General features: G+C 30.4%; 1 protein-coding gene across 2 annotated transcripts in view; it reads left to right on the top strand.

Annotated features, from left to right (window-relative positions):
• Positions 1-8,964: 8,964 nt before the first annotated feature.
• The window catches only part of Hnf4 (Hepatocyte nuclear factor 4), a 56,402-nt gene continuing 50,371 nt past the window's right edge, over positions 8,965-14,995 (top strand). For both annotated transcript variants that reach the window (XM_065502214.1, XM_065502215.1), the window contains exon 1: positions 8,965-9,124. In XM_065502214.1, the coding sequence (XP_065358286.1) occupies positions 9,001-9,124 (124 nt within the window). In that variant the 5' untranslated portion in view covers positions 8,965-9,000. The remainder of the gene's footprint in view (positions 9,125-14,995) is intronic.

Raw genomic sequence — 14,995 nt, forward strand, 5'->3', positions numbered from 1 at the left:
TATTTGGAGTGACATTCATGTAGATACTTATATAAATTAAACATTTATGACCGATAAAGTCCAATTTCGGGAGCACATTTGTATGGGGCTAGGTGAAATAATGGACCGATTTCAGCCAGTTTCAATAGGCTTGGTCCTTGGGCCGAAAAAATAATATGTACCAAATTTGATCGAAATATCTTCAAAATTGCGAGCTGTACTCTGCGCACAAGGTTTACATGGACAGCCAGCCAACCAGACGGACGGACGGACATCGTTTAATCGACTCAGAAAGTGATTCTAAGTCGATCGGTATACTTTAAGGTGGGTGTTAGATTAATATTTTTGGGCGTTACAAACACCTGCACAAACGCATAATACCCTCCCCACTATGGTGGTGTAGGGTATAACAAGTAAGAGATTCTAAGTCGATCGGTATACTTTAAGGTGGGTGTTAGATTAATATTTTTGGGCGTTACAAACACCTGCACAAACGCATAATACCCTCCCCACTATGGTGGTGTAGGGTATAACAAGTAAGATTTCGGCTGTGCCAAATCTTATATACCCTTCACCAAATTATACTTCAAAATAAAAATTTGAAATATTTTTAGGTAAACAAAATAATTTTTTTTCCATTGTTTTTTAATTTTTTTTTTAAATATTAATTTTTTTAATTTTTTTTTTAATATTTAGCGAAAAAAAACTTTTGGTGAAAAATTCGGCTTAAAAAATATTTTTTCCGATTTTGAGCCATTGTAGGTCCAACTTACTTATATACGTCGTTGCAAAGGTCTTTGAAATATCTATCATTAGATATCCATATTGTCTATAATCCAGATATACACGTAGAGAAAAAATATAGTTGGGCATGGTTACTGTAACCATTTCAATATTGTTACAAGTTTTTTAACTATATAATAGTCACAGTAACCATTTTCATGATTGTGGTAACCATAATATGGTTAATTTATGATTCACATGATTGTCTCAACCATATATATGGTTACAGTAAACAAATATATGTTTGTGGCAACCATTCATATGGTGAAGGACTTATCATATTATGTTGCTCTCGGCTTAAGGCTTATCATAATCTGAGAACAACATATTATGATAAAATTATTCATCATAAATATGGTTGCCACAAACATATATATGTTTACTGTAACCATATATATGGTTGCTACAATCATGTGAATCGTAAATTAACCATATTATGGTTACCACAATCATGAAAATGGTTACTGTGACTATAATATTGTTATAAATCTTGTAACACTATATAAATGGTTACAGCAACCAGCCCAATTATATTTTTTCTCGTGTAGGTAAAAAATTGGTCAAAAATCGAGGTTGTCCTGGTAGATATTGATATATGCATCGTGTATGTAAGTTATTTGGGTCCTATTTAAAATCGAGAAAATCGGTCCACAAATGGCTGAGATATAAGTAAAAAACCAGGACAACCTCGATTTTTGAACTATGTTTATATATATATGGATTATTAAGTCATTAATATGGACAATATGGATATCTTATGATATATACATATTTCAAAGACCTTTGCAACGACTTATATAACGCATTAGTAAGTCGGAAAAATATTTTATAAATATTTTTTTACCAAACTATTTTTTTAACATAGTTTTTGAAATGACAAATCAGTTATATTTGCATTTATTGGCATTTTTCCGATGAGTGCCTTGAGGCATGCTTAAGCATTAGAGGGATATGTACTTTGGTGAGATTCAGCACTGCCGTATATAGCTCCATTATGAATAAATCGGGTTTTGATGAAAAAATCGATGTTTATGTTCAAAATTGGTTTCATTATGAAGCATCGTTATCTTTAAAATCTTTTGTTTTCAGCTTGAATGCCGTTATCTCTTACCGAAATATCCACAATTACCGTTGCCTCTTAAATACCGTTAATATTAATTGTAAAAAAATATTCTTATAAACAAAAAACTTGGTTTTACTTAATTGATTTTGGTAAAATAACGTTTTTTAATAAAAAAAATTGTTTTTAGAAGAAAAATCGTTTTGTAACAGTTTTTAGTTTTGGTAAAAACGTTTTTTTAATGATTTTTTTTTGCGAAAAACTGAAAATCCGATTTTAGTATAAAAACGGTTTTTGGTGAAATAACGTTTTTTTAAACGGTTTCTTTTGCAAAAATGCCGTTGTATGGTGAAAACGGTTTTTTGTGAAATAACGTTTTTTAATAAAACACAAATGGTTTTAGAAGAAAAAACGGTTTTTAACAGTTTCTAGTTTTGGTAAAAACTTTTTTATGAAAACGAATCAACTCATTTAAATATATCCTAAGGATTTATTAATTTCTTATCAATTTCTGTTTATGATTAAAAACAGTAATTTTACATACATACGGAATCTCGTAATAAATGGTCAAAAGAACAATTGATTGTTAATTTATTTCAAAACCGCTGTTTATTTAAAATAACGTTTTTTTTAAACGGTTTCATTTGCAAAAATGCCTTTTTTTTGTTGCGAAAACTGTTTTTTTAAACGGTTACTCTTGCAAAAATTAAAATAACGGATTTTGTTGAAATAACTTTTTTTTAGTCGAAAAACAGTTTTTAATAGTTTCTGGTTTTGGTAAAAAACATTTTTTTATGAAAATCTGATTTTGGTATAAAAACGGTTTTTGGTGAAATAACGTTTTTTTGACGTTTTCTTTTCCCAAAATTAAAATAACGTTTGAAAAGCGGATTTTGTTGAAATAACGTTTTTATACCCTACACCACCATAGTGGGGAGGATATAATGCGTTTGTGCAGATGTTTGTAACGCCCAAAAATATTAGTCTAACACCCACCTTAAAGTATACGGATCGACTTAGAATCACTTTCTGAGTCGATTAAACGATGTCCGTCCGTCCGTCTGGTTGGCTGGCTGGCTGTCCATGTAAACCTTGTGCGCAGAGTACAGGTCGCAATTTTGAAGATATTTCGATGAAGTTTGGTACATATTATTTTTTCGGCCCAAGGACCAAGCCTATTGAAACTGGCTGAAATCGGTCCATTATTTCACCTAACCCCCATACAAATGTTTTTCCGAAATTGGACTTTATCGGTCATAAATGTTTAATTTATAAATGTATCTCCACAAATTCCGCTCCAAATAAGTTTTATATATAAAAAATTCATGTCACCAAATTTTGCTACGATCAGTCCATAATTAGTCATAGCTCCCATATAGACCCGCTTCCGAAAATCACTTTAACGTGCATAAATCGCTTAAAAATGTTGGTATACTTACAAAATTCAACATAGAAAACTTTCATAGAGACATAAATCACACCTAATTTCATGGTGATCGGTCCATAATTGGTCATAGCCCCCATATAAGGCCTACTTCCGAAAATCACTCAAAAATATAAATTATTGAAATTTTAAAAGAAAATAGTTTTTGCTCTTTGGCCGACCATACTTTCTTACTTGTTTTTAGATGAAAAATCGTTTTTAACAGTTTATGGTTTTGGTAAAAAACTTTTTTTTTGATGAAAATTATTTATTTTTGGCAAAAAATGTTTTTTGGTGAAAATCAGATTTTGGTATAAAAACGGTTTTTGGTGAAATAACGTTTTTTTAAACAGTTTATTTTTCAAAAACTAAAATAACGTTTTGAAAAGCGGATTTTTTTGAAATAACATTTTTTTTAGGTGAAAACTTGTTTTTGACAGTTTCTGGTTTTGGTAAAAAACTTTTTTTTTGATGAAAATTTTTTATTTTTGGTGAAAATCTTATTTTGGTATAAAAACGGTTTTTGATAATATAATATGTATTTTATAGTGACAAACTGTTTTTGTTGAAAAAAATTTTGTCTGAAAAATCATTTTAAACGGTGTCTGGTGAAATACAGTTTTTTGTGAAAAACGCTTTTTGGAGAAAAATTAATTTTATAGTGAAAAACGGTTTCTGGTGAAAAACTTTTTTGTGGAACAACGTTCTTTACCAAAATGGTTTGTGGTTAAAAAAAAAAACTTTTTTATGTCAAAAATTTAGTTTTATTTTAAACATGTTTTAGCCGAAAAACTTTTTGTAATGTGAAACTGAAAGAAAACATTTTTTTTGGTGAAGAACGGTTTTTATATGAAAAAAGTCTTTTATAGCGAAAACGTTTTTTTGGTGAAATGCAGGGTTTTGTATGCAAAAAGTTGTTTATTCGTATTGCTTCCATTTGTATATGAATTCGTAAGATTTTAATAATATATAGACAGTATTTTTATATGATTTGTGAATCATCTGTTAATTATACGTAAGTTTTCAACTTAACTAAGGCTGGGCGTTCGGATGGTCTTAAGACAAATTCTTAGAAACCAGTTATAGGTAAACCTGGGGCAGAACATTATGAGTTATTTACCTGTAAACAATTGGGAATAATTGAAAACATTATTTTCCTGCTGAAATTTTTATTTGCATTCACATAAAAAAACTATTGATACCATCTGACCTTTTCAAATATATTTAATCAAATATTTAGTTGTTGAGCTGAAATGGAAAAATTCACTCAAAATTTTCAGTATTCAACAAAAATTTTAATCATCTCTCAGAAAAGTACAGTTGTACATAAGAATAAGATAGTATTTCCGGAAATTGGAGGCGTAATAAGTTAATTATTAAGCATACAATCTATAAAATGTTAAAAAAAGGTTTTTTGTTACACTTCCTAGTCTAGAGGCCAGCTATATTACTCATTTACTGGCAGAGATGGACAAGTGTTATTTATAAAAAAGTCTATAAATAATTTAATATTTAAAGCAATAGTGCAAAGTCCAGTTCTTTCTTTAATTATATTATAATTATGACTGGGCAATTTCAGTTACATGTGTATTATGATTTTATTATTTTTTTTAAAAAAAGTGTCGAAGTCAAATTCGATTAAGGAAAGGAATTAATTCTTTCAGAAGTTTTGCTTTAACTTGTAACGATACAAGATTATGCATATAAAAATAATAATTGAGGAGAAGATGATTTTAAGTTACAAAGACCAATTTTCTTTGTATTGTATCAGCCAGGACAACACCAGCAGATTGTCAATTATACTGTAAAATTTTATAATTTTTCCCTACTATAGTCTGCTGTTGATTTTGTCCTCTAACCAGCAAGAGTGCCTCAAGGCATGCTTAAACAAAACACCAATTATCTCAAAAAGTAATTATAATTTTTGTTTTTTAAATTGAACTGTGACTTTAGTTACAGATTTATTAACATTTCCCTCAAAGGTCGAAATGCATTCTGACTTTTAGTTTTTGTTCTGTCAGCTGTTTTGTGAGTCATGTCATAATTTTAGCACGTGCAATTTTGTGTGTGATTTTTTTTTTTAAACAAAGTTTTACTAAATTTTAGTTGTCTTTTCAATTCGAACGGCAGACGGATTAAATTATGCGCCTTGACTCATGATCCGTTGGTACTCCACAAGAATATCCACAGCCAGGAAGTTCAAAAGTTGGCGAAAAAGCAAAACATCCAGTTAATGACGTCCCTTACCACAATATCAACCACTTCTCAAACTGTGTTTTTTATACCCTTCACCTTCGTGAGAAGGGTATATATAAGTTTGTCATTCCGTTTGTAATTTCTACATTTTTCATTTCCGACCCTATAAAGTATATATATTCTGGATCCTTATAGATAGCGGAGTCGATTAAGCCATGTCCGTCTGTCTGTCTGTCTGTCTGTCCGTCTGTCTGTCTGTCTGTCTGTTGAAATCAGTTTTCTGAAGACCCCAGATATCTTCGGGATCCAAATCTTCAATAATTCTGTCAGACATGCTTTCGAGAATTTTGCTATTTAAAATCAGCAAAATCGGTCCACAAATGGCTGAGATATGAGGAAAAAACCAAGACAACCTCGATTTTTGACCTATTTTTTTACCTATATCTGGATTACTAAGACATTAATTTAGACAATATGGATATCTAATGATAGATATTTCAAAGACATTTGCAACGATGTATATAAGACCATAGTAAGTTGGACCTACAATGGGTCAAAATCGGGAAAAAAATTTTGAACCCGAATTTTTTTTTTAAAAAAAAAAAATTGAAAAAACAAAAAAAAAATTTTTAAAATTTAAAAAAAAAAATTTTTTTAAATTTAAAAAAAAAAAAAAATTGAAAATTTAAAAAAAAAAATTTTTAAATTTAAAATAAAAAATTTTTAAATTTAAAAAAAAAAAATTAAAATAACAATCGAAAAATTTTTTTTTTCAAAAAATACAAAAAACAACTGGAAAAAAAATTAAATTTTGTTTTCCTAAAAATATTTAAAATTTTGAAGTATAATTTGGTGAAGGGTATATAAGATTCGGCACAGCCGAATATAGCACTCTTACTTGTTTTTGTTAAAATTGTTCTTACAATAACAAAACACAGGTAAAATTTACACTCAAAGTGCACGCTTGAAAGCACATACAATTTTCTGGAAACAGACGAATTCACTTAATTGTGAATAAATTCGAAAATAATCCATAGATTTTTATGGTCGATATCTCATTTTGTTCCCATTACTTGAGGCTTTGCGATAAAGCAACAAATCTGAACAATTTCTGCGGTTATCGATTTTTTATGATTTTTTTAAAACAAAAAAATTTGCTATTTTCACTTAAAAAATATATTTTTTGCTTCAATTTGTTATTATAACTCTGAAACTACTGAGCCGATTGAAACGCAATATATGTGTGAAAATTTGCACTTAGCATGCGAAAAATGTTTTCAAAATTCAATCAATCGAAAGAAGATTATTAACTACTCAATTTTATGTAAATATAACAAAAAAGTTAATTTTTGTGAAAATGACCGAATTCACTTAATTTTGAATGAATTCAAAAAGAATCAATCGATTTTTATGATCGATATCTCGTTTTGTTGCTATCACATGTGGCTTTGCGATAAAGCAATAAATCTACAAAATTTCTGCCGTTTTCGATTTTTCGTGATTTTTTTAAAACAAAAAAATTAGCTATTTTCACTTAAAAAATATATTTTTTTGCTTCAATTTGTTATTATAACTCCGAAATTAATGCGCCGATTAAAACGCAATATATAAACAGATTAAAGGCTATGTAATTTTGAACTTTTCTAAGTTTATTTCAATAATATCGGATTAGAACTTTTTGAGTTATCATAAATTATGTGGAGAAACATCTAAAAAAAATTCTATTCATAGAATTCAAAAATGTTACCATTTTTGTACTTAGGTAACCATGATGCATCAAATCTATATAGTGGTTAGTGAAGCCTTTTGCTGTTGATCTGTGCAATTAATGTTTACATCTTATTGTTTTTTTACACCTAAACCGGCAACAATTCCCTGAGGCACTCTTCACCTTTTTGCACCTGGTTCCTAAACTTAATTTGAAGGCTGTTCTCAGCTTATTGAGTCAATTACCCTAAAAAAATTATTCGACAACTTTGTTTTAGCTTTTTAAAGAGGATTAAGCTAACATTTTACCAAAAGTATGAGAAATTCGGAGGGTCTCAGCGACTTTTTAACTCAAAATTTAAAGTTTAACTTCTCTTCAATTATATATTGTAAATCCTAAATTTTTAAGTCATACAGCCATTACATCTGCACTGTGGTCCTATTTTGCTAACAAATTGACATTTGAATGGAACTAGAAAGGCTCTTGACAATAAGTATAGGAAATTTAAATTTGAGTGGCAGCAGATTTTATATAAAACTAGTTGACCGGAGCGGCTTCGCCCGGTAGCATTTACTAATGTTAGTTCTTCACCTGCCTGTTCTTATTTATTTCCAAATAAAATATCAACATTTTTACTGCATACTTTAGGGAGCTTTTTTATTACAGTTGACTGGACTCTTTACAAACCATCTCCTGAAAATTTCGAATCGAATAAAAAGAAATCAGCCAAATCGCTCCAGCCATTCTCAAGTGATGACATTACATACATGGACCATTTCATTTTTATACCCTTCAACTTCGTGAGAAAGGTATATATAAGTTTGTCATTCCGTTTGTAATTTCTACATTTTTCATTTCCGACCCTATAAAGTATATATATTCTGGATCCCTATAGATAGCGGAGTCGATTAAGCCATGTCCGTCTGTCTGTCTGTCCGTCTGTCTGTTGAAATCAATTTTCTGAAGACCCCAGATATCTTCGGGATCCAAATCTTCAATAATTCTGTCAGACATGCTTTCGAGAAGTTTGCTATTTAAAATCAGCAAAATCAGTCCAGAAATAACGGAGATATGAGCAAAAAACCGGGACAACCTCGATTTTTGACCCATTTTTGATCTATATCTGGATTACTAAGTCATTAATATAGACAATATGGATATCTTTGATAGATATTCAAAGTCCATTGCAACGATGTAGATAAGGCTATAGTAAGTTGGACCTACAATGGGTCAAAATGGGAAAAAATATTTTTTAACCCGAATTTATAAGTTATAAGATTCGGCACAGCCGAATATAGCTCTCTTACTTGTTATATTTATAGAATATATCAGTAGCTAAACTTTAAATTTTCTGCTAAAACTTTAATGAATTAACTCCTTCAAATCTTGCCTAAGGATTTATTAATTTCTTATCAATTTCAGTTTATGATTAAACACTGTTATTTTACACATACGGACGGACACTGGCAACAAATGGACAAAAGAACAATTGATTGTTAATTTATTTCAAAACGACTGTCATTGTTTTATTACGAATATTAGAGCATTATAAATTACGAAAAAAAAAATTAATTCAAATAAAAACGTTTATAAAACTCAAGTTGCATGTCGCATTAAAACAATTATTAATATTTTATAAACACATTTAATTGCTTATCATATTTTTTTATTTAATTTTTTTTTTTCGTTGTTGTTCAATAATAAGTAGGTATTTATTAATCATAATCTTTATAATAAAAAGAAAAATGCAACAATAATTACAAAAATATAAAATTTTTATTTATTTTACAGGTGTGATCATAACATAGACATTTTAAATTTTGTTTGATAAGATCGTGGGGATGATATGAAATGAATGAAACTATGAAGGTGCTTGAGGAGGAATTAAACACAAATGTGCAATTGATTTCAATTAAAAAACAGGAAAATATTATAACAACAATGGAGTCGATAAGCGATAATCAAGAGGAAAATGGTAAGTTATAAGCTTCATATCAAATTTGTTTATCTTCCTCTTTATAAATATTTTATTTTTCATCTCTTAAGAAATCTAAAATTTCTATGGCATTTCTTTTTAAAATGCATTTGCATTTAATAACTATTTAGTTATTAAGTATTTTTTTGTTTTAATAAACATGTATGATTAATTATTTCATGGGCTTTGCATTGAACAATAAATACTGTCTGGTTGATAACCTAATTCATTCATATTTACACTCTCAAAGATCAAACATTTCTACATATGTATAAACATGCATATCAGTGTCATTAGTTAATGAGTTTGTCTGTCTGTATGTCTGTATGTCTTTTTTGTCTTATAAATTATAAATAATACTTAGTATTATATTTATTGTATAAATATAATTATCTACTACTACAACACGAATAATTAAGCATTATTATTAATACAAACATTAAGTCTGCAAAATGCAACAGGTCTTTGTATATATTTAATTCGGTTATTACGAATTTTATAGCCACAGACGTCTTTATCACAAAGTCCAAACATCTGCAGTTAAAGACCATTAAGAAATGCCAAGCCTTTTTAGGAGGGCATGGCAAAATTCACACATAAGTAATAAAATATGTAAGATTGAGAAGAACCGACATAAAATATTGCATATCCTTGATATTTTTTATACACTTCGGTTGGAAATACTTTACTTTGTGCGATCTAGAGAGGTTTAAAGTGTTAGAAATATAGGTTAGAAACACAGTCTGTGTTATTGAACACTTTTCTAGTCGCAGTCCTTTATATGTTCTTGGTTAGTATTGACTTATATGTGTCTTATTCGCCCCAAAAGCCGAATACTCGTATCAATGGTGTTTCAAAGTTTCGCCCTCTTTCTTATGCTAGCAAAATGTGACTGCAACCCAAAGTGATCAGTTGTGACTCCTATCAGCCTTCTCAATACTGGACTGCTCAAATTCATTAATTTTAAACATCCGGAAAGGTTCAGTATTCTTCGGTTGATTGTAAACGTGATGGAATCAATCTTGCCTCGTCAGCCTAACCTAAAAATGTTGTGTCTTATTTCCGACTTTCTGGTTGAATTTTCCGTTTTGGTGTATTCAGGGACTTATAGTAAAATTTCACGGATAATATTTTTGCGATTTTAACCCCTTAAATCCCTGTTTTAATGGAGTTTGTTGCTCTTTTTTAAAAGAAGGACAAATAAGACCCATGCCATGAGGATTTAGAGGGTTTTGACGTAACTTTGCTGAACACATTTTATACCTAAAATGTAAGGATCACATGGTTTCTTATGACGATTAACAATAAGAATGTGCCAGAGTTGAGAAACTTTAACCCCCCTCAAATGAAATTCAGATGTAAACTTTCAAAACGCCGATACACGTGTTTTTTTTTGTCTCCTCTATCAAAATTTATTGGCTGGACATCGTAATTTTGTTTGGTGTTGTACAGTGTTATTTTTAGGGTAATTATGACCCAATAAAACAGCCATCAAAAACTAATTTGCAAATTAAGTTTAGGAATCAGGTGCAAAAAGGTGAAGAGTGTCTCAAGACATTGTTGCCGGTTTAGGTGTAAAAAACAATAATTATGATACGATTTTATTGAAAAACTAATTAGAAATGACTAATAAAAAAATATTTCGAATAGATCGGGCGACTAAAAGTTAGTAAAACTTTGATTAAAAAAAATTACACACAAAATTTTACGTCCTAAAATTATGACATCACTCATCACAAAACAGCTGACAGAACAAAAACTAAAAGTCAAAATGGATTTCGACCTTCGAGGGAAATGTTAAGAAAGCTGTAATTAAAGTCACAGTTAAATTTAAAAAAATAATTATAATTACTTTTTGAGATAATTGATGTTTTGTAATGCATGCCTTGAGGCACTCTTGCGGGTTATAGGGTTAAGAATGCATTTATTTCACCATGCCAGGCCAGCCAAAAAAGTTTGAAGACCAAGAATTGGAGGCACTACTCCATGAAGATTGTGGTCAAACTCAACAATAGCTTGCAAAATCATTGGAAGCTACTCAAAAGCAGGGAAATTGGCTATCATACGAATTGAAGCCGAGAGACCTTGAAACACGATTTTGCATATCTGAAATACTGCTTGAGCGCTATAAAAGAAAATCATTTTTGCACCCAATCATTACTTGCGATAAAAATGGATCCATTACGATCACCCGAAACGTTAGAGATTGTACGTTAAGCCCGGCCACCCAGCCGAATCGACACCAAAGCCAAATATCCATGGCGTTAAGGTAATTCTATATATTTCATGGGAGAAAAAAGGGTATGAGCTGCTGAAATCTGACCAGACCATCACAGGGAACCAGTACCGAACGCATCTGATTCGAAAAACTCCCAGAATATGCGGCCAGGCATGAAACCGTAATATTTCATCATGACTACGTTCGGCCACATGTTTCAATACCTCTTAAAAAGTATTTATAACGAAGTGTTTGGAAAGTTTTGCCACAGCCTACTTATAGTTCAGACCGTGCCCCGCCCTACTACTATTTGTTTCGATCAATGCAGAACGCTCTCTGGAACAGAGTATCCGAAATTGACTTGATTCATTCTTGACCTCAAAAGATGAGTAGTTATTTTGTAGTAGGATTCATGTTGCCAGAAAGATGGGAAGAATTCATAGTTAACAATTGCCAATACTTGGATTAGAAGCTGAAATTTAAAAAAAAAATCCCGAATTTTTAAGTCATACACTAGACAGTCTAGTCTAATGACTGTGTTTTTAGTGATTTTAAAAGTTCAGGGTCATTTGGACCCCAAGTGCTATTAAGGGTTAATTTCCATTTTGCTGTTATTGTAAATTTTATATTTTTCTTAAGTTTCATCAAAATCGGCCCAAAAATATACAATATTTCGCTATCTTTCCATTAGAAATTCCAAATATTGAAAAATTTGACCTTCACGATTTAAGGGTTAACGTTTTCCGATTTTAGGAAAACTTTCAGACTATATTTAAAATTACCTGAACTGTAATATTCTGAACAGATTTTACTTATAATTAATAACAGTAAGAAAATTGGGCTCATTCGCCAAAATATGGCCAAAAAATTATTTATATCGCAGGTACGGATAAACTATAGGAAGTAAATTGGAGTTTTGAAACTCCAGTTAAAAAAAATACCTGCGAATAGGTTAACTATGAAGATAAAAACTTATATACAAGTAAATATGGATATATTTTAATAAGAATAAACCTTTGTTTTAATATTTTTCAAAATATGTTAATTTCGTTCCTACATTTCTTGTTCTAGTGGCCTGAGAAACGTTAATGGCCTGGCGATTTTTTAATAACTTTAACATTTTTTAACCAATTTTTGTGTTTTATATATTAAAGGCAAACATTTGAAAAAAAGCTGAAAAAATGCTTTTTTCCCCTTGTAAATGCACCTCAAAAATAAATCGAAAGTCGGCACGGGTTGCCCTTCTTAGAACAAGCTAAACAACTTTTTGGTGGTATTTAGGTCATTACGAAAGTTTTAAACGGGTACCGTTTCAACATTTCAAAAAATTTAATTCTAAGGGACTCTATCATACACCCAATATTTTTAATAGTTTTTTTTTAACAGACAATGCATTGCGATGATCATCAAGAGAAAATTTTTGGAGAATTCGGGAGAATTTCATACTTTTTTTTACTTCTAAACTTTTAAATAATAATATATTAATAAAAACTATTTCATGACAAGTTTTTTATTAACTTTGAGAAGACATAGCGGTTCATTGAAATCCGACTGAAAAAAATCAGATTTCGGTTTCATATATAGAAAAATGTCAGCCGATATAATTTTTTCCCCGAAAAAATCAGTTTTCATTTTCGAATTATCGTCAACCGTCTCCATATGTCTGCCCCAATGTGAAATATGGGTTGTGTTCCAGTGTAAATAGTAAGATCAGATGGAGTGAAGTATTTTCTACATCGTTCTACCGATACTATATAAAACGAAATCCAATGGTGTTAAATCACACGATCTAAGCGGATAATTTCGTTCGACAAAACGAGAGAGTACACGATCAGTAAATAGCTCATGCAGTAATTGATTTGCTTCATGGGATGCATGAAGTCTCTATATCGAGTACCAGTCACTGCTTGATCATTCTTATTTTTTATGGCCGACAAATTTTGGTTATTTTTGAAACTACAGGCTGAAATGGTAGAATATTCTAAAATACCTACTCTGTTTTTAAATTCATATTACAGAAAATATTTATACTGCTCTAATCTATTATCCCTATTATACAATGCATGACAAATTTTATAACAACATCAAAATATCAACTGTTTTTTAAACAATTTCAATTTAATTGTTGCATTGGCTTTGTGCAAATGACTTGTAAAAATATGTAATAACCTGAAATTGACACAGTTTTATTTTTATTATACCCTACACCACCATAGTGGGGAGGGTATTATGCGTTTGTGCAGATGTTTGTAACGCCCAAAAATATTAGTCTAACACCCACCTTAAAGTATACCGATCGACTTAGAATCACTTTCTGAGTCGATTAAGCGATGTCCGTCCGTCCGTCCGTCCGTCTAGTCGGCTGGCTGGCTGGCTGTCCATGTAAACCTTGTGCGCAGAGTACAGGTCGCAATTTTGAAGATATTTCGATCAAATTTGGTACATATTATTTTTTTGGCTCAAGGACCAAGCCTATTGAAACTGGCTGAAATCGGTCCACTATTTCACCTAGCCCCCATACAAATGTCCTCCCGAAATTGGACTTTATCGGTCATAAATGTTTAATTTATACATGTATCTCCACAAATTCCACTCCAAATAAGTTTTATATACACAAAATTCATGTCACCAAATTTTGTTACGATCGGTCCATAATTAGTCATAGCTCCCATATAGACCCGCTTCCGAACATCACTTTAACGTGCATAAATCGCTTAAAAATGTTGGTAAATACACAAAATTCAACACAGTTAACTTTAATATAGACATAAATCACACGACCTAATTTCATAGTGATCGGTCCATAATTGGTCATAGCCCCCATATAACCCCACTTCCGAAAATCACTCAAAAATATAAATTATTGAAATTTTAAAAGAAAAATTTTTTTTGCTCTTTTACTTAGTGTAGGGTATTATATGGTCGGGCTTGACCGACCATACTTTCTTACTTGTTTTTATTTCATTTTTTTTTGTGCCAAGTAAGATCAATATAAAATACTGACTTACATTCATTCCTACATACTGGGGCACAAAAAAGGGCATTTGAAAATTATTAACAATTAATAACTGGTTAAAATCACGTGTACCGCTCAAACTAACACATACGACAACAAAAATTTTATAAAACTTGCAAAATATTAATAGTTTTTTATTATTAGTTTTTTTCAATTTTACTTTGTTTGATTTTGTTTTGTTGCGTTTGCGTTTTTTATTTTTTATAGCGATGTGACTAATTTCCATAATTCTTAAGAAAAACACTGGGGCTGAATGACTGACTGACTACTTGTTGTCGCATGTGGATGGCTGACTGGATTACCCCCACTAGCCCCAAAGAAGAAAAAAAAGAAATAAAAAAAAGATACCATGAGCCCGGTCTTTGAGTGCTTTACAAAAACACCAACATATGCAAAACACTATTCTGTTTCTTTTTTATTTTTTATGAATTTTTTGCATTAAGATAGTCAAGCTGAATTTTAAATACCCTACTAAAGGTACCCTGTCTTTATATTACGAGTACAATAAACAAGTCTTTCAGAGAGTAGACCCTTTAATATTTAATGAATTATGTAGTTGTGTTTTGTGTTATATTGCAATCCTTAATGCAGGATGTCTATGAAAAAAAAATCAAAGGAAAATGTAATATATATTCTT

Source organism: Calliphora vicina, chromosome 2 (genome assembly GCF_958450345.1).
Source record: "Calliphora vicina chromosome 2, idCalVici1.1, whole genome shotgun sequence".
Classification (NCBI taxonomy): Eukaryota; Metazoa; Arthropoda; class Insecta; order Diptera; family Calliphoridae; genus Calliphora; species Calliphora vicina.